At 49.0% G+C, this 21,317-nt stretch overlaps 1 protein-coding gene across 2 annotated transcripts in view; it reads right to left on the bottom strand.

Annotated features, from left to right (window-relative positions):
• Positions 1-20,792, bottom strand: part of PIR (pirin) — a 39,710-nt gene extending 18,918 nt beyond the window's left edge. Inside the window, exons 1-5 of one of the 2 annotated variants that reach the window (XM_078864957.1) lie at positions 20,697-20,792; positions 16,489-16,597; positions 10,301-10,399; positions 9,734-9,814; positions 6,680-6,889 (exon numbers count right to left, since the gene is read on the bottom strand). In XM_078864957.1, coding sequence (XP_078721083.1) covers positions 6,680-6,889; positions 9,734-9,814; positions 10,301-10,399; positions 16,489-16,581 — 483 coding nt within the window. In that variant the 5' untranslated portion in view covers positions 16,582-16,597; positions 20,697-20,792. The remainder of the gene's footprint in view (positions 1-6,679; positions 6,890-9,733; positions 9,815-10,300; positions 10,400-16,488; positions 16,598-20,696) is intronic. The other variant, XM_078864958.1, reaches the window with a different exon arrangement.
• Positions 20,793-21,317: the final 525 nt, after the last annotated feature.

Raw genomic sequence — 21,317 nt, forward strand, 5'->3', positions numbered from 1 at the left:
ATGATCGGAGTTAAATGAAAAAAAGGTTATATAATTTGAATCTTTCGTGACCACAGAAATCCATGCTCTTTAGCTATATAACCTCACGGCAGCTCTCTCGCCCGCTTCAGCAGTTGTCCTGCTGTAATTGTCTCACCTGATGACGATCGCTTGTGTGGCGATCGAAACGTCGTGATCTATTCTTTTCTACCTACGTGACTTTACCGAAAGAACCAAAGAGTAAGGTTATATAATGTTGGAGCACATTTGACAAAAAGCTCTGCTCCTATCATCATCATAAAATGTCAGTGTCATCTTCATCATCGTGACATCATCACCACCATCACTAATGCGACCGTCACCGTCACCGTCATTGACGCCACCACTATGACCATGATCCAGGTGTAATGGTCGACACCCGTGATGGCGCACACCTATGACCCGGCGCTTCGGAGGCAAGGGTCAGCGGATCACGCGATGATTTGCGAGACTCCCAAAGGTATGCCGAGCTGTGAGGTGGCCCAAAGGTGGCAGCACAACAGCAAGTGGGATCATGTACCAGTCTGTGCGGAACATCCCCTTGTATGCACGTGGGCTTTCTCCCACACGCATAGAACGTAAAAAGAAACATTTACTAAACATTCACCAGCAGGATTCCTCCTGACAACGAGTCATGAGACTCATTTACTAGTTGCTGGATGATACATTATTATTGATGTTCATATTTTAATATGAAAACCTCACTGAGTCGCAATAATCATATTCACGATATTCCTGCTTGTAATGTTTGACGAATTCCTCTAAAATGTGTTTTTGTGGAAGGAAGCTGGCGAGATTGGTAATGCACGCTCGCAATCTTCTCTGTGTAGTTGGCCTGTCAGCGACCAACTCACTGTGCTAACAAGTAAGTCACCGTGGTGGCGAGTTGTTAACTACCTCGCCTGGTATAGAGGAGGTCGTGGGTTCGATCCCGATCCTGACGCCTGGATATTTGGAGTTTGCGTGTTCTCCCTGTGGTCGCGTGGATTTTTCCCTCCACATTTAGCTATAAGTTTCCACACGACAAGCCACTTCGTTGAGCTATCATTTGTAGCCAGGTCACTTCTGAAAAAGCTCAGTGGGCCTTACCTGGTAAAATAATAAAAAAAAATTTGTTTAAGCAAGAGGAGGCCCCATCACTGTACAATTCCACCTAACCTCCACCACCAACCTCCACCTTTGAGTTGCGTGATCGCAGCACCCGGCCAACACCAACAAAACCGCGAAAAGTTTTTTTTTTACCGCAGCCTTTTTAGCCGGAAACAAAAATTAGTAAAAAAAACCCACAAGAACGCCGAGCGAGGTTTAAATGAAAAGGCGAGGGGCTCGCAGCGGCAACTTCACAAGCAGCAGTTGGCTCAGAACCAACGTGAGGAGATGGGGGGGGGGATGGGGGAGACGGAGAGACGGGGGAGACGGAGGGATGGAGAAATGGGGAGATGGGGGAGATGGAGAGAAATGGAGAGAAACGGGGAGATGGGAGAAACTGAGGGAGATGGGGGAGATGGAGAAAGATGGTGCAGCTGGCCTGGGGAGGCAAAACTTTGTATAATGCCGACATTGCTCACTTTCTGAACCGAGAAGAGAGGGGAGAGAGGAGAGGACTGAGAAGCAGAGATAGGTGAGGACAGGAGGTGTGGTGAGGATAAGAGAGAGAATACGTGGTAGGGGTTTAAGGAGATGGATTAGGAGGAGAGTAGAGGAGGAGAGAAGAGAGGGGAGGAGGGGAAAAGAGTCGAGAAGAAGGCAAAGGACAGGAGAAAGGGGAGGACAGAAGAAGAGAGGACACGAACATTTTAAATAGGAGAGAAGATGGAGAGAAGGCGGAGAGGAGAAATGAAAAGAGGAGAGACAAGAGGACACGACAAATTAAAAGGGGAGAGAAAACGGAGGAGAGGAGACGAGAGGACAGGAGCATGGACAGAAGAAGAGATTCTAGATTTGAAGCTTTCGTGACTGCAAGGATTCATATTCTTAGGTTTTTTCGGTAAAGTCACGTAGGTAAAAAATTTTAATTAATAAAAGTCAAATAAAAACTAAATAAAAATCACGACGTTTCGGAGGCAACACAAGCTTCCGTCTTCAGGTGGAACCGTCACAGCACGATAGCTGTATCACTTGTTTTTATTTTACTTTTATTAATTTTAATTTTTTACCTACGTGACTTTACCGAAAAAACCTAAGAAAATGGAAAGGAGTTCAGAGGAGTTCAGGGGCGGACAGAAGGGACAGGGGGAAGTCGACGAGAAGAACGATCGACAATCACCGCTGGTGTTTTTTTTCCCCCCCACACACAAAGGCCACGCTGGACTTCACAGAGCCCCGTCGACAACCTCAGGGTAACCAGGCGACGAGGCCGCTATCGTATCACGTTTACACTCCGGCAGAGAGCGAGCGAGAAGGAGAGCGAATAAGTAAATAAATAAATACCATAAAACAGGCAATCCCCCCCTGCCCCCCTCCCCGCCACCACACACCAATTTTCCAGATCGGATTTCCATCCCAGCAGGAGGCCGACACCTGGCTTGTTGGACACAGCCATGAACAGTGTCGGGTTGGTTTGAAATGTGAAACAAGGTGCTACGCCGAGTTAGAGGCAGGCGACACACGAAGATAAAGATAAAGGTCCCCCGTTATAGCCTTGATGGACTTTTGTGGCTAGTGCTGTTAACGAGCACCTATGAAGGCCGGCACGGCGCACGAAGCCGTGGACTGCCGGTGTCTACCCACCGCTGATGTTTTCACATCGCGCCGGGTACTTGCTTTAAGGCTGAGTCGACCTAGTGCAGGCCCAGGGATCGGTTTCCAATAATCCTCACCGGTGGTTGGGGACCATGAGCGGGAATCAAACTCGGGTCGCTGGGTTCGTGGCGCAGTGCGTTAACCACTGCGCCACCACTCCCCACAACGCGCACACACGCACACACGTACACGTGCACCGAGACGTGCATACGCATAGGTGCGCAAACATTCACAGGTTCACACGTGCATGCACGCACTCATAAACACGCGCGCAGGTACAAAGAGAAACCATCGCCCACGTGCAGTCAGGCCATGTGGGATACATTGCCCTGTGACCCCCAGCCACTGCCAACACTCCGACTGCTGACGCAACGTAGCTCCTTGGGCTGTCACCAGGACTATGACGTCTCAATCCAGTGAGCGGGTGCCTCACGGGATAACAATGACAGTGAGCATGGCGATGAGGTTGAAGGCAATTGTGATGATTTCGATAATGATGACGATTAAAATGATGACGCTACCATCGTCAGCATCATCATCATTCCCATCCCTGCCATCCTGATCGATCATAACCGCCGCTGCCACCGTCATCGCCATCATTGCCATCACATCCCTCGTCAGTATCTCCACCGCACCTGCATCACCGCCAACATCGCCGGAGTCATCACGGAGGGAGGGGGGGGGGGGGCTAGGGGGAGCGACGGGACGGTGGGGGGGGGGGGCTCCGGAAGTCGTGCGGCCTTGGGCACGGTGCCCCCCCTCTCCCCCCCTCCCCCTCCTCCGTTTCCACGGCCCCCCTCCATCCCACCGCTTCCCCTCCACTCCACTCCCTCTCATTCTTCAACTCTCAGGGGCCTGAGGAACAAACACGAAGGAATGCCGCTGCCGCTCTGCTACGGTGGGGGGGGGGGGGGTTGTGGCGGCGGTAAAGTTAAGCAAATAAAAATAAATAACCTCGACGCAGAAAACACAAACAAATATTAACGGCGGCGGACGTGACAGTTCCGATGGGACCCGAGCCGTCACGTGTCCGCCGGAGAAATAACAAAAATGTCAAATAATTTAAATTCCTGTGTCGCCGAGTCACCCGGCTCAGAAATAAGACGTCCCGCAACAACAAGCTGGGCAAGCCAGCCGATGAGGCGAGCCGCATCCACTTGGCACCGCGGTCGTCCCGATTTGACGGCGGTCAACAGGGAAGGGATAAAAAAAAAAAATAACCCGTAAAAACAAAGTTTTTCACTATAAATCCTTTATATGCGTGGCGGGTAGAGTCCTCTCGTCCTCTGGCTTGAGATGGCTGCCACCTATGGGTCAGATGATTGCCTGCCACCATTAAGCAATTGGTAATTAAATATAATTTATTTTTTCCTAAAAAGTGTAAAATTTTGGAAAAAAAATTCACGAAAATAAATTGTCATGCACAACGAGTCTGTGTGCAAAATGTCAGCTCGATTGGATCACGGGAAGTGGGTTAAAAAACGACCGAAAGATTTGCACGGTCGTAAGCGCGCAAGCAAGCAAGCAAGTGAACTTAATATAAAGGATTTAAAAAGGCGACGGATTTTGTACGGTGACCCCGGGTTTTTTTTTTATCTATCATCATCACCGGCCACGGCTGACATCAGTGGCCGAGTGATATCTCCCGAAAGAGGCCCCCAGCACTTGCTGGAGCAAACCCGTTGCTGGGTCGGGACATGCCCCAAGTGAATTGGAACAATGCGCACGCCCACACGGAACTAATTATGTGATGCATTTATCCAGGACACCCTCAACTGGTAGTGGAAGCGTGATGGACACGTTGATTTGTTACCAGCGGCGCAGTCGTTAGCGCACTGCATTATGAAACCCCCGCTAATCCAAGTTCGATTCCAGGCCATGGCTAAATTTTGCAGCAAGTGATATCTGAAAATGGTTCAGGGCAAACCTCCGTCACAAACCTGCACCTACTAAAGTGGTGACGAATGGCCAAGATGGACAGACATCGATCGTGCGTTCAACATATCTCCCTTTTACAGTGGCGAGCCGATGAATCGTCATATCAGGGGGAGGGGTTCATGATTCGACTCGTGAATCAATTTTTTTCCTCTCCCCCCCCCGAACACTGCGGTAAATGTAGCGGCCTCTAGTGGCTCTACAAGAGTCAGTCAGGCAAACCCATCGCGTAGAACAAATAGGAACCGAAAAAATTAACCCGTAAAAACAAAGTTTTTCACTATAAATCCTTTATATGCGTGGCATCGGTTTTATTTTATTATTCATTTCTGTTTTTCTTGAGTAAGAGTTTCATATTTATCACATTGGTATTTTAAATTAAATATGAGAAATTTTTTTTCCTAAAAAGTCGAAAAAAAAATTCACGAAAATAAATTGTCACACACAACGAGTCTGTGTGCAAAATGTCAGCTCGATTGGATCACGGGAAGTGGGTTCAAAAACGACCGAAAGATTTGCACGGTCGTAAGCGCGCAAGCAAGCAAGCAAGTGAACTTAATATAAAGGATTTTAAAACATTATTTTGCGTGCAATTCGATGCGTGTTTAGTGAGCCTTTTGCAATTGATGTTAATCTATTAACGGTCGACGAACTCCTACGCTCAACCGCGAGACCAAACGAGATCTCAAGTTCAAAGCTTGGCGATAAATGATAATTACCGAACATTTAAATTCTGGCCCTTAAGGGTAACGAAATCGGCAGAGGAACGGAATGCATGTTTTTGCACTTAAATTGCCCTAAGCTGAAGTTTAACGTCGCTACTTTTTTTTACGCGATAATGATGCCGATGGCAATGCTGTGGCCCGTGCAACGCCGTTCTTAACACAGCCCGCGGCGCAGAGTAACGTTTCGCGGGGGGAAATAACTCACAACTTTGGCTCGAACCCCACTTGGGACGTATGTTTCGTCGTGGTAATGAAACTCTCGGTCCGATTGGCTGAACAGGCCATTGTCACGTGGTTCTCAAGGCGATGCCAAATCCAACACGCTCATCCCAGCAGTAGGTGGCAAGTTTGGGCCAATGTTGGCATGTGGTTGAAACCATTGGATCAATGTTGGCCGAATGTTGTATGTATCATACCTGTCAACCCCTTATCAGTGCCCTACTTTATTACAGACCAATTCAGACCTTATTGGTCACCCCGTGCCCTTATAAATCTCAACGTTCATTCTACAAAGTCCCATCACAAGGGAGAAACACAAACAAACGGACACATTTTTTTTGCCTGTATTCAAACAGCTGTTCGCTGTATGGAGCTGAAAACTCAATTTCCCTGTACAAGAATATGGGTAAACCGTATGGGTTGGCTGTGTCAGGTGAGGACGGGTTTTAATGACGCATTTATATATTTACGCGATCTAACCCAAAAAAAAACCTCTATCACAATGCGTTGGTTAATTATTTTACAGAGGCCAAGCAGGTGCCTCCCGACGCCGAGATCTTTGTCTTTGACCGGATTGACGATGAACGCGGCGATCAATTCAATGGAAGTGGTTCAGTTGGAAGTGATGCTGATTGTGGTTTTGGTAACCCCAGCGGCAAGAGACGGTGGTAATGGGACATTAAAAGTTCAGCCCCGCAATTGCTTGCTCGCATCACTGCTAGCAGAAGAGGCCTCCGCTCGAGATATCTTAGCCCCTCTCCAAAGCAAATTTGGCCTACTCTTCCACGCTGGCTTAGGCGTCGTGGAAGAGGTGCGAGCATCCACACTTTTCTCCCCAGCGCACGCGAGCTGCCGATCGATTAACTACGGCGCATACAATTCGCACCGCCGCCGCGGGCCGCAGCGTTTCAACCGGACGGCACCGACGGCGGGCTGAAATAGAACCGGCGACCTCTGGATCGCAAAGTCCGCCATGTGAACCATCATCGCGCCACGGCGGCTTCCGGGGGGGGGCGGTAGCAGCGGCGGTGCCGTCTCACCTTCTGGCCCAGCGCCTCCCCGGACACGACAATGACGGTGACGCCGTCGCGCGTGGCCTTGGGGATGTCGGCGGCGCGCAGCTCCTGGTAGGCGGGCTCCACCATCTTGTCACTCGCGCGCAGGTTCACCCACAGCTGCAGGCCGTGCGCTGGGCCCGCGTCGTTCACCGGCATCTCCGAGTGCACGACGCCGCGCCCGGCCGTCATCCACTGCGGGGCATCGCACGGCAAGGCAGTCACCGACCCGACGAATGAACGCCGGTTGCCGGACACACGGCAACCAGGATCAAATCGGGGTTGTCATTTATTTCGCAGGACGACAATCGTCACGATAGCAGTTTCCCTGAGCTTCGTGATTGCTTTTTGTTGATTCATTGTGTCGTTTTTTGCACTTTGCCATAATTCCAGTTGGAGTTTTACTTAAAAGTGTATTCAGCTGCAGTGCCCTCAACATAGCCCTGGCATATGTGGTCTAATTATTTCCACTTTACAATCTGTAACGCTTACGACGGGCACACTATCCTTTCGAGAATTCTTCATGGAGTAATTAAATTCAATGACTAAAACGACGAGGCGATAAAACACGGTTACCCATAATGCAATTTGTTGGCATCTTATGATACATTGTTTATGCTGAGTTTATGCAAACGTATTTTAACTGTTGAAGGGTTTGTCTATTACTAAATATCTACTGCAGTACAACTGTCTCGTTTTCACTGTCCGAGAACGAGGAGCCACTGAGGTCAAAACCGATAAGCACTGGATACCGGGGCATGTCAACCACTTGTGTGTCAGGAAGTTGGGTAATTTCGTTTTTATCACTGTTCAACCAAGACTGAAATCATTAACGCATGAGCTCCAGTCATCTGTTTCTTGTTTGTCTGTCTGCTCATCTGTCTGTCCATCCGCATGCTAGTTCCAATTTGTCCAGGCTATTCCCAACAAGTCCCAGATACACTGGGGCAATCATTCCTATTTCTCCCAAGTTGAAGGATTTCTATCGAAGCCCCCGGTCAACTTTCGCTCGGTGGAATGTCGCTAAATCTATGCTTCCCCCCATAACGTGGAACTCCCCTCCCTCGGCTGAACCCACTGTCGGGACTCTTCCCTCAGCCACCCGTGCTGTCGACTTCCTGCCCCTAGTCCAGACTCAAGCCCTTCACTGTTCCCCTGCCTACGACTGGCTGCCACTTTACACAAAATGTAATATGTAAATATACCCGCTGCTTCTGCGCAGCAACTCGTAGAGCGGTCACATTCGAATGCTACAACAAATTTTAATTATCTTACTTTTGTACAGTGGTGAACCGTTGTCCTACATTTTGAACAAAAAAACCATGTGCATGCATTTATGAATATTCTAAGGGTACATTCCAAAATGAGCCTCTTCGTTGGAGGCTCAGTCTAGGGAGACCAGTCGGGTTTTTGCGATCGGGCCTTCAAGGTCACGCGATGACACCGGGAAAGCGTCGTGCGGGCGTCGAGTCAAAAGAGTCCACGGTTACAAAACCCGGCGAAAAAATGTGGAAGCACTCAAAAGGACGGATAAGAATCGCGTGCTGGGAAAAACGACTGCTGCAAAACATTCGGCGTGAAAAAAATGTCAGGGCTACAAATGGAAGGTCGATGGCGGGGCGGGAGCGCAGAGGTAGGAGAGTGCGAGTTTAGGAACTCGCAGGTTTACTTGCCGCGGGTATTAAGGTAAGTTTATAGCCCACTGCCAAATCGACCTCAGAAGCTAAGCTGCCTTGAGCCTGGACAGTGCTCGGATGGGTGACCACCGTGTACAAACAAGTTGCTATAGGCGGTTGCGGAGAGGCTGGGCTACGTGGCGGTCAACAGAAGGCAGGTGCAGAAATGTCCATTGTCGTACGGTACACGACTTCTATTCAGACGAGTCCAAGCTCGCCCATTTTCACCAAACCCACAGTGACCAGCGTGCCCCAGTGTGGTAAAAACAACCCCCAGGACCCGCACGGTGCGGTGAGGCCCTCATCCAGCAGTGGATAGACAAAAGGGCTCTCCAGCGTGGCCGTAAACACAGCAAGGCGGCTGTGTGCACAGGGGCTCGGTCTTCGACGACCTTTGGTTTGCGCGTAAAACGATTGCGGAACGGACAAACATCTCATTCATCAATAATCATTTTCAAAATGTGGCCATCTATCAGCAGGTGTCACGAGTGCGAGTACACAAGTAATCAGTCACTCCCCTAAAATTGTCATGTAGTTTTGCATCCTTGACTCTAAAGGGTCCTTGACCATAAACATTGGGCGGTCCACGAGCATTGGTTTACGCAAACCTGTCTCTGCTGATGCAACACTGACAGTCAAATCCGGTCCAGAGTTGTTGGCTTGTATAAAACCGATGCTGCCAATAAGATCCACTCCCAAAAAGCCATGTGGCCAGTGGGAATTGTAAACAAAAATACTTCATGGTGGAGAGACAAATATATTATTTATTTGTAATTCCATTTAAATGTTTTGTCCACTCTCCCGCACAGGTCACGTTTCTCAAGGAAGTAACACGCCTCTCACAACTTGCACTTTGGAAAGTGCTTTTGGTTATCGAGTGATAAGTATGTATGAATGTTGAACTTCTTTCGCACCGTACATAGCCAGCCGTGCTAATCGGAGTTGCGGGGGAAGGACAACAAACTAAACACAAAAATTTATTAGCTTTCAATCTAGATAATTTAAAAGGGAATAGCTCCGGTGGCTTCCTAACATCGGAAGGAAGAGCGATCCAGACGGCCGCAAAAGCGCATCTGAAAGCGCGCCATGCAGTGAGTGTCTTTGTTCGATAAGTCAAATAGTTCTAAGTAGAATTACAATACATTAATATGAGTAATAATGATAATTCAATTTTCTGTCACTATACGTGCCTTCAAATTCTTTATGATCACCCCGATCTTGGTCAGTCCCAATGCGTCACAGCATTCCAATTAAAAAATATGACCTTTAACCTGGAGGCCCTTTTGATCTGTGACCTGTAGGGCACCACTTCCATCCCACCTCGTAACCACTAGCCCCCACAAGCCCCTGCGCGACCTCTGACCTGCAGATCACCGGCGTGCAGCGTGCCCTTGTGGCCACAGAAATCTTCGTGCGTGAAGGCACCACTGAGCAGGTACGTCACCTGAGGGTGGTGGCGTGACAATGTTTGGGAGGCAAAGGGGGGAGCGAGGTCAGAACAGAAGGCAGCGATAATGTTGCTACCGAAGAAATGGAGGGCGCGGTTGGCTACGCACGGTGCGAAAGAAGTTTCAACGCAACAATTTTTGTTTACAAAAATTCTTCGACGGTTCCATCGCCAACAAAAGGGGAAATTGGCCAATGGGATGTGACGCGATGTGTTTTGGGAGCACGGCGATGTGATCAGTGTTGCCACCTCGGAGTTACAAAAAAAACCTGGGACACATCTTGGGGAGAAGAAGATCTCATAATTCCGGAAGAGGGGAGAACAACATGTGAACGCGACCGATACTTTTTAACGTCACGGGTAGACAACTACTGCCGCCCCCTCAACAAACAGATGATGATCCTGGGAAAACCAGCGCAGGTGGCAACTGTAGGTACGCTGTCTTTCGAGGTCATCGATGAAACCGACGGATCATCGTCGCACCGTCTCGAAGCCGCGGTGCGGGTGATCGGGAAACCCGGCCGCCGATCCTGGCGTCGTTCGGAACTCGTCCATCATCAGGAACGGGTCCAGGTTGTGCAGCTGGCAAAGGGGGCGGGGGGGGGGGTGCATGGAGGAGGGGCAGATACGAAAGCAGAAAGCATGAAGCAACGCCCGCGGGCCGGCGAGGAACCGCGCGAACGATTCAGACACCCACACCCCCGATTTGCATGATCGGCTATGAACCGTGCAAAAGAAGTTCAACATACATACGTATGTACCGATTCTTACATATGTGTTACATACAGGGCCGGATTAATATTTTGTAGGCCCCTGGGCGACAGGCACCGTGAGGCCCCCAGTAATATTTTCAAAAAGAAAACAAAGTTAAGGAAAAATACAATACATTTTTACAAGGCTAACAACAAATCAAATTCAGCATTCACAAGGGAAATAACCTGGCGGAGGCCCCTGGGCTGCAGCCCCTAGAGTCCCTTGACTTCATCCGGCCCTGCTTACATAAGTTGGCACAGTTGGGGGCACAGCTGGTGCATCTGCCAGTCATCTCAGTCAGTCAACTCATGGCACCACCTGGGTCTGCCCCGTGACCTCCTGTCAGTGAGCCTTCGACACTTTACGTGGCCTCAAAGTGCACCTGGCCTGGCACAGGCGCTGTGGTGACGTCACCACCACTTAGTGGCGAATGGCGGCTGTTGTTGTTGTGTGAATCTATGATGTCAATGAGCAAATGCGTGCATGTGTACCACTACACAGGAATGTGTGTGCGTCCGTGCATGTGTTTGCGTGTGTGTGTGTATGTGCACAAGTTAAGTGGGGGTACGACTGCGGGAGGGTGCCTGTGTACGACCGTGCAAGAGTGCGCACGCGTACAGCTGCATCGGTAATGTGTGCGTGCGTGCGTGTGCAGGTGTGCGTGCATCCCTCGTTGTGCGCGTGGGTGTCACTGTGCAGGTGTGTGCGTGCGAAACGCCTCCACGCCGACGCGCGTGCACACGTGTGTGTGCCTCTGTGAGCCACGCGTGCGTGCGTGCGTGTGTGTGCGTGCGTGTGTGTGCGTGCATAAGGGCCACGCCAGGTGTCCTTGCTGGTCAACCTTGACATGACCTTCCACGCCACTGCCACAACAGGACGCTGGGGAGCCACCAACCCCTGGTCTCCGCTCACCGGAGGTCCTGGCTACTGGTGGGGGGTAGGGGGTGGGGAGGGGAGGTAACGCATCACCACCCCCCCCCACCACAAAACCCCCCTCCGCCCCCCCGCCCAAAAACTTCATCTCTCCCCAGATTCCGGAACTGGATTCGGCATGGCTCATCGAGTCACACTATGGCACGCCAGCTGGTGGAAAGATCGAGCTGGCGCTGCGAAGAAGGAAATTCCTTTGACGGATACTGCACCTTGTCGTGGGGGTGTGTGTGTGTGTTTTTTACGGCTACGTAACTCCCTGCTGTGTGTTTCCGCTGGATCCCTGTTGCACACGGGATATTTGTTGTCTCAATCGGCTCTCATCGTTATTGTCATCGGCCACTACCTATATCATGCTCTTAGTTTTTTCGGTAAAGTTACGTAGGTAAAAAATGAAATTAAAGTTAATAATTATTTTATTTTTATTAATTTGAATTTCATTTTTTACCTACGTTACTTTACCGAAAAAACTAAGAGTATGTATCCTTGCAGTCACGAAAGCTTCAAATCTATAATTAACGACCTTTATCCCCCGCTGAATGAAGGCCTGCCCAAGCAGTCGCAATCTCTGCCCTGGTCACGTGACGCCCCACAATCTACGCAGCTCCCGTACATCGGCCGACTTCATCATCGTTCCATCGCCACAGGAGATGCGGCGGTGGACTGAGGTTCTCTCCTTTAGCTGCCACTCTTTCGTTAGTCTCGACGACTATCGGCCACTTGTCCCTTAGAGCGACGTGTCCTCCTTAAGTCCACTTATCCTGCTTAACAGTCCGTGTGGTGTCATCATCATCAATCCACCACGACAGACACAATTAAAAGCAGCATTGCATCGAACACAAAAACCTCTATTATGGATAATATTGGTAGCGAAAGCCTATATGTTAAACTGAGCATTGCACGGGTCTTCACATTAAAAATGGTTTGCCCTTTCAAGGTCCTGACCCCTGCCATAAGAATCTGGAATTTCCATCACATGGCACAGAGCTGGATATGGAGATGAGTGGCACCCCATGTTCACTGGAACAGAGGACATCTGTTGCTTGACAGCGTGAATTAAACTGGGTGTCTGATTGTAACGTTCCATACCAGAGTTACAGGCCACAGTATACCCACAGGCCGTAGTATACCCGGAGTTAAAACGGCCTAGGCTAGATTATACCCGGGTATATTATGGCCTAGGCCAATTTATACTCTGGGGTATATTATGGCCTAGGCCAGGGGTCGGCAACCAAAATAACAAGAAGAGCCATTTCTTTCCAATTCGGTACAAAATTCAGTATTTCAAGAGCCGCAATGCATCTGAGTACATACTGTACATACGTACATATCGTCAAGAAGCAGCCCGTAAAGAGCCGCATGCGGCTCCGGAGCCGTAGGTTGCCGACCCCTGGCCTAGGCCAAATTATGCTCCTCTATGCCAAATCATACCCCATGATAGTAATAGTGTTGAGCGCTATACACATGAATTACTACATATTTCCAACATATTATTTAAAACTGTAAACACATAGACTTTGATTGCTTCAACCAGAAAAACTTTCATAATAACCCTAACCCTAAAAATGCTTCAATTGATCAAATTGAGATTCTTACTTCCATTTATACGCTTTTTAGATATCGATTGAAGTTTGTTGCCGGCTGTTCTCTGTATGGATAATTGCCTTTGAACTTTCACATGGGGCATATTCTGGCCTGGAGGGATATGGTCTGGCCCAGTCTAGTTTAAACCCCCGGGGGGTATAGTTTAGCCTAGGACACTTTATCCCCCACGGGTATACTCTGGCCTGGGCCAAACTATACCCGGGTTTAATCGGGGCAGGGGTTATTTTAGCCTGTTACACCGGGATAATAAATGGGGCAGCCGTCTGAAATCGTCTCAAGATGGCCCAAGCCAGCCTGATACCTCTCAGAACTCGAGCTGGTTACAAAAAGTGATTACACATGACCTGACAAATTACTCGCGTTTCCACGCGAGTCGGGCAGGCCTTTCACAGGAATACTTCCGAATAAGACTTTCCCAGGAACGCTAGTGAATACAAGAACAAGACCAATGGCAGGCGGTTAACTGTACAATGAAACATCTGTGCCACCTACGGCATTTTTAATTGCAACATTTATGGTGATATACTTCCAATTGGGCCCAAACGCTTGATGTAGGGAACACACAGGCCTGGTCTTTCGTTTAAAATTTGCGGATAGTACCCCTTTGCTCTGGTTTATATCTAAGTTTAGGGGAGAAATTTGATACATTTTGGTCGATTTTCTGCAGGCTAAGTTCCCAAAAGGCCACGCAATTTCACGCTAAAGTGTTGTTCACAATGGATCATCTTCATGAGAGTTATTGTTTCCCTCCATTATAGACGGAGGCAATGCGTAAACGTTTCAACCCGAGTTGAAAATCGTAACAACAAAATCTAAAGCTCTACCCGAAAATGAAATGTGAAAACGAGCGAAATATATATAAATATTTTAATCAACATCGCTGCCCCGAATCGCGACAATCATCAAATCCCTGGGGGAGATTCAATCGTTACACCCCAGCAATTTTAGAAAATTTGTTCAACGATTAAAAAAATATACGAACCCCTTGAAAACTCAAGAAAGCTCAAATTACCGAACTCGATTAACTAATTGCAACACTGCCGGCCGAGCGACTGCCGCCGTGCGAGCCGTGACGGTAGGTAGGGCCTTTGTGCTGTGTGTGGCCCCTTTCATAGAAACTAAATCAAATTAAAAAACACTCGGGCCCTCGGAATAAACCACGAGCACAAAACGCCGCCGTGCAGAAATTCCACGAGCAATTGAACTGGCGGGTAGTCAGAAGTGGGGGGGGGGGGGGGGGTGCTGTCGGCTAGGTAGGAGAGGAAAAATGAACCGTGCAAAAACATCCTCTCTTGAAGAAAAAAAACAGCCTGAGCTTTTCCAAAAGCGGTGTGTTTCGCACGTGTAGGAGTACTTGCGGCCGTGGTGGTAGCGCCGGGCACGCGCACGGCTTGCAAAGCCGAGGTCGCTGGCTCTATTCCATCTCGCGGCCGCGCCCGCTCACATAAATTGTGCAACTTTCTAAAATACCTCCTCCACCTCTGTCCACCCAGCGGTATGAATGGGTACGCCGCGGTTTGTCGATCGGCAGGTCGTGTGTGGTGGGGTGAAACGTGGGTTATTCGACCTCTTCCGCGACGTTCGGTTGGCGTGGAAGAGTAGGCCAAAATGCCCTCTCCAGCGAGGCTCTCCAGAGCCCCCTCACAGTGTGGAGAGGGCGCTTCCGCCAAAAGTGGCATAAGACGGCCATTTAGACCTCTACCTTTTTCAGGGAGACCGAGACTCCCTCTGAGTTTGAGAGGGGCACTGCACTGCATTCCATGCCATCCGCAGTACGATTCCTGGTCGGGATGTGCACCAACAGCGGCAAGTGCTTTCTGAACAAGGCCCTTCGGTCAACTCGGCGTGAAACAAGGCCTTCGGTGAAATATGGATTACTCATTCAATAAGTCAATAGTTTTTATACACGTGGGATGCTAAATGCATCGTCACCATCCCAGCGCGGATGAAAGTGCCTGTTGGTTTGAGCATGTCTAAAGACTCTGTGGTATTTTACGAGCATTTCTCCCTTGTAATAAGGAAAGGCGGACCAATTGTTTATTTCAGAATGACAGTCTTAATTGGTTAACATTGTACAAAACCCTAGTAAATGCCACGTCATGATTACACCAGCGATCATTCAACATCCGGAGCTTTATTTCAGCCGGAGCTGTCTGGGGCTGAGCACCGGAAAATATTTCCAGGGTCCGGGTAGTTGGGGATTTGGAGGTTGGGGGGATCAGGGGTTCCTCGCGGAAAATATTCCATGAGAAATTAGGCCCTGGACCACATCCTTTAAAGTGTCCTATACATACGTCCGGAATTGTGGAACAACTGCCCTCATGGCGGCATGACACAGGTGGCACAGGTGGAATAAAATGCTGAGGTCCGGCCATCAGACACTTCCGAAATGCCGGTCATGCTATCAGACACCGTTCCTAACGTGGAGTTTTTCCTCTTGCTTCACCGTGAGAGGGCCCCCACTGGGTAGCGAAAGATTTACAACTCTACTGGCAGAGCGAGCAGTTAAATAAACTTAAGCAGACATAATGCAGTATCGGCATAGGACTGTTTTAGAGTGATACGTAAGCCCTCATGAACAATCTTATGATGCATAATTTGTTTCTTTTTTTTTGCTGAAAAACCCAATCAATCGGAACGTTTGTCCACATGGCAACTCGATTTGATTGGCTCTGTCGGATGGTGGAGGGTTATAATTATAACAATGACGATATACGTACACGGTCGAATGCAAAAGAAACCAATTATGTATCATAGGAATCTATTTGAATGTCATTCGCACCGTTTGCTCGCTAAAACGTTTGACCTTTGAAAATATATTCAAGGTTATTTCACCGCTTGCTGTATTCCAGTAGAGTTGTAAATGTCTTGCTCTACAGTGGGCGCCCTCAAAGAGATGAAACATACAAAATCCACGTTATAAATGGTGTCTGATTGCCTGGCTATCATTTCGGAAATGTCTGATGATCACTTGACCGGCACTTGGGAAGGGGTCTGATTGACAACTTGACCGGCACTTTGGAAGTGTCTGATGATAGCTTGGCCAGCACTTCGGAAGGGATCTAATCGATAGCTTGAACGGCACTTTGGAAGTGTCTGATGGTAGCTTGACCGGCACTTCGAAAGTGTCTGATGATAGCTTGGCCAGCACCTTGGAATTGGCTGATGGTAGCTTGACCGGCACTTCGAAAGTGTCTGATGATAGCTTGGCCAGCACCTTGGAATTGGCTGATGGTAGCTTGACCGGCACTTTGGAAGTGTCTGATGGTAGCTTGACTGCCACTCTGGAAGGAGTCTGATGATGGCTTTACGTCAGTTGTGAAAGTGTGGAAAGAGAAGAAGCGAGAAAAGCCGGACTCGTAAACTCGTCACAGCCGTCGTACCCCATGGCGGCCGACGCCGCGCCGCACGCGAGCTCCCACGCCCTCATCCTGCTCCACGCTCGCCACGGATTTCACCACGAGGCGTCCCGCCATCGTCGCTCGCGCCGCTCTGCCACCACAGCGGGGAAGCGCGGATGTGTGAGGGGGCGGAAATACGAAATTAGTTATTTGGTCATGCTGCGTGGTGGTCAGCGGTGCCCAAGCACAAATAACCAAACATCTCAACACGTTTGTCAATAGCACTGTGGATTTAAAAGGGGGGAAATATGTATATATAATAGGGTTTTTGGGCATGACAAATGATGGTGGTGGAGGTGGTAGTGATGGAAATTATGGTGTTAATTGGTGGTGCTAATTAGGTTACATAGAGTTATGATGGTGGTAGAGATGGTGGTGGTGTGGAGATGAGATGGTGGTGGCAGTGATGGTGGTGATACAGATGGTGGTGGTGGTGAAGGTGATAGAGATGGTGGCGGTGGAGATGATTGTGGTGGTGATACAGATCATTAAAATCTAAATGTTTAATAACAATCATTCAATAGTTAATAATGAAAATGTATTTAAAAAAATAAAGTGTTGTTATAACAATTATATTTAATTAAGTAGAACGTGTTGTTTATATTTATTTAAAGTTGCGCATTTTGATGTGACGTCACATTTCTCAAACCTCCCCTCCCCACACATCGTCACAAATGTCTGACCCCCCCCCCCTAGGTGCGTGACGTCATTTATGGACGGCCCCATAACGGTGGCAGTGTTTGACAGTGATAGTCATGGAAATTATGGCAATAACTACACAGACTACGATAACACATTGAGATAATGACTTTATTTAAAAAAACAATACAATCATTTATGTTAACACTTACTTAACAAAGTCTAAGTCTTTTAGTACCAATAATAAGTCACGCAAAATAAGCTTTTGCTTAACCCTACACGTGACCCTGATCCAAATCTTTGCCCCTAACCACAAGTCTGCCTCCACATGTAAACAAAACCAAGCCTTAACCTTGAGCATACTGTAGTTCCAGTTCTAAATATAGACACAGCAGCCCTATCTCTGTTTACCGCACGCATTCATATCACCGCCTGCATGCAGACACACGTGGATACACATACATGCACACATAGCCAAGCTCACAGACGTACACGTGTACACAAAAAGATGCATCGTGGAGCCTTAACAGACTTTTGGGCCAAGCGCTGTTAGTGTCCACAAGTAGATACGCATGTACATTGTACATACACACACACACGTAGTGTAGACGCGTGTAAATACGTGGGTTGTCACACACACACACATCTTACTCACACATTGTCTCACTCACACATGTACACAATCGCATACAAAGACAAAGATCCCCCGTGTAGCCTGTAACAGACTGTTGGGGCAAGTGCTGTTAGCGAGTACCTATGCACATCACACACACACACTCAAGTACACACGCATGCGATAGACAAACACACACGCACACTACAACTCCCTGTGCTCACAAGTAGACGCACATCGACAAAGACACACGCACACGTGGACAATCTAACTCTCACTCTCACACCCACAGAACATATCCACGTGGACAAACGCGTGGAGTACATCTCCAGAAGACAAAGATCACCAACCCCGTGTCGCCTTCGTAGAATTTTGGTGGGCAAGTGCTGTAAGCAAGCACCTTTGAAGGTCGGAAAAGCCAGGTACATCTACGCAACATTTTCATCGCTGTCAAGGGGCCGTCCATAAATGACGTCACGCGATTTTGGACGATTTTTGACCCCCCCCCCTCGTCACACGGCGTCACAAAAGTCAGACCCCTCCCCCCTCAAATATGACGTCACAAAGCTCTGTTGCCCCCCCCCCCCCCAAAACCATATTTTCATTTTGAAAATAAAACATGCTTCAAATCGCTTTAAACATTTGTCATTGTAGTGCGTATTTAATGTGGCGCTGCACTCTGATATTATAGGAGAAAACTTTTATAAAAGTCTATTTAATTAAGTAGAACGTGTTGTCTATATTTATTTAAAGTTGCGCATTTTGATGTGACGTCACATTTCTCTAACCCCCCCCCCCTCGTCACAAATGTCTGACCCCCCCCCCCAGCTGCGTGACGTCATTTATGGACGGCCCCCAACCCCTTTTCAGCAGACCAATTCAGACCCTATTGGTGAACCCCGTGCCCTTCATCAATCTCATCGTTCATCCTGCAAAGTTCAATCACAAAGGGAGAAACACAAACAAATAAGATAAATTATTATTTCTTTCACCTGAAAACTCAATGTCCCTGCACAAGAATACTGGACAAACCCTATGGGTTGATAGCTATGCATTATACACACATACAATCGCACACGAGTACACGCACACACATGTATAATTCACACTCGCACACTACATCGTGTGGCAGTGTGTACACTGCACCCTGTATGTATTAACACCATAATACAGACGAGAAACACTCACAACAACAACGGCAGATAGTGGACACTACGCACGTGTGTGTGTGTGAGCCTGTGTGTGTGTGAGTCTGTGTGTGTGAGCCTGTGTGTGTGAGTCTGTGTGTGTGTGTGAGTCTGTGTGTGTGAGTCTGTGTGTGTGTGAGCCTGTGTGTGTGTGTGAGTCTGTGTGTGTGAGCCTGTGTGTGTGAGTCTGTGTGTGTGTGTGAGTCTGTGTGTGTGAGTCTGTGTGTGTGTGAGCCTGTGTGTGTGAGTCTGTGTGTGTGTGTGAGTCTGTGTGTGTGTGTGAGTCTGTGTGTGTGTGAGCCTGTGTGTGTGAGCCTGTGTGTGTGTGTGAGTCTGTGTGTGTGTGTGTGAGTCTGTGTGTGTGAGTCTGTGTGTGTGTGTGTGATACACAGTCACAGGTACAATACTTCCTGCTCACCTGTCCAGGCAGGTAAGACAACTTCTGTCTCTGGAGTATCTGCTTCTGATCAGTCAGCCGTTGCGGATGAACCCTCGCTATGGGGTGGTATTGACTCGCAATGCAGATTTGTGTCAATGTGAGTCTGTGTGTGTCAGTGTCTGTTTCAGCGTCTGTCTCTGTGTCCGTCAGTGTGTGTCAGTGGCGTGTCGGTGAGAAGTGCCGAGTCACGATTGCTCAGTGGTGCTGGTGGTGGGGGAGCGGTGGGGGAACGGTGGCGTCGTGGTCCCCTGTGGCCACGAACCCGGCGACCCGAAACGTTCGATTCCCGCTCACGGCGGCGATTATCTTGGAACCGGTCCTGGTGGCCTCCCCCTAGGTCGACTCGGCCTCAGATGAGTCACCGGGTGCGGTGTGTCGTAGAAACATCGCCACCCGGGGGAGACAAAGGCGGCCGGGCGTGGGTAGTGCTGTGCTACCCATCCCCCCCTCGTGTGCCACAGGGCCGGCCTTCATAGGTGCTTACTCGCTAACAGCACTTGCCCCTACAGTTACAGGCTACACGGGGGAGCTTTGTCTTTGGTGTGTGTCTGTCGGTGCTTGCTAACAGCACTTGCCCCTGCAGCCTGTTACAGGCTACACGGGGGAAGGGGTCTTTGCGTCAGTGTGAAATGCTGAGTCACGATTACTCCATGTTGTCCATCATTATTGGGGGGTCAGGCTGGGTGGCTTTCTCGCCCGGACCGCCTTTGTATCCCCTGGCGCCGATGATGTATAGCACACTGCAGCAGCAGCAACAAGCTTCTTATTTAAAGATCGTGTTGTGTGTTGGCCGCTGTAGCGAGATTGGTTAAACTGGGTGGACAGATCAGCTTCGCCAAAGCCAGACCACACCTATAAAACATACTCGTGTGCACACACACACGTATAACACCCATGTACACACACGTGTAACATATACACGTGTACAGACAAGTATTCTAACCATGTACACAACCACGCACGTGTAACACATACACGTGTACACACAAATATACTAACCACGTACACACCCATACACGTGTGTGGGTGTGTACATGGATGGCTATTGCACGTGTACACGTGTGTGTACACGTGTGTGTGTGTACACGTGTGTGTGTGTGTACACGTGTGTGTGTGTACACGTGTGTACGTGCAATAGCCACACACACTCACGTGTACACGCACTTCCGATTAGCACGGTTGTTTACGTACGGTGCGAAAGACGTTCAACACACACGTGTAACACATATACACGTGGACACACATACGTATACAGCCATGTACACCCACACACGTGTACACGCACCTCCGATTAGCACGGTTGTCTACGTACGGTGCGAAAGAAGTTCAACCCCGCACTCAGCGTCAGAGCTCGGCAGAGCAGAGGGCAGTGATGACATCCAACGCTGCTGCTGCTGATGTCACCGGGTGTGAGAGTGGGGGTAGTGGTGGTGCTTCGAATTGTGGGGTCATGGCGCCCCCTGGCAGTAGGATCACCAAACCTGATTCACTCAAACCAAACCTGCTTCATTCATCCAATAAAACAAAACTGCATTACCGCCGAGTTACAATAATAATTATAGATTTTGTTCAGAAGCGACCTGGATAGCACAAATGATAGCTCAACCAAATGGCTTTTTTTGTACCACGTGGACATTTATAGCAGCCAAATACTCTAAATGCACGTTGGTTCTAAATGTGGAGGGACAAACATGAGGACCAGGACAAAAATCCACGCCACCACGGGCAGAGACACATGCAAACTCTCAAGTATAAAGGCGTAAGGGTCGGGATCGAACCCACGACCAGCTGCATACCAGGCGAGGGAGTTAACATCTCGCCATCGGCAAGCTAAGCAGGTTTTGAGCCTGGATAGTGGCCAGGTGAGTGGCCGTCATTCACAAACAGGTTTCCATCGGGCTTTCAGGGCTAGCCTATAAGACAGCAGAGGGCA

Source organism: Lampetra fluviatilis, chromosome 19 (assembly GCF_964198595.1).
Source record: "Lampetra fluviatilis chromosome 19, kcLamFluv1.1, whole genome shotgun sequence".
In the NCBI taxonomy this organism is placed as follows: Eukaryota; Metazoa; Chordata; class Hyperoartia; order Petromyzontiformes; family Petromyzontidae; genus Lampetra; species Lampetra fluviatilis.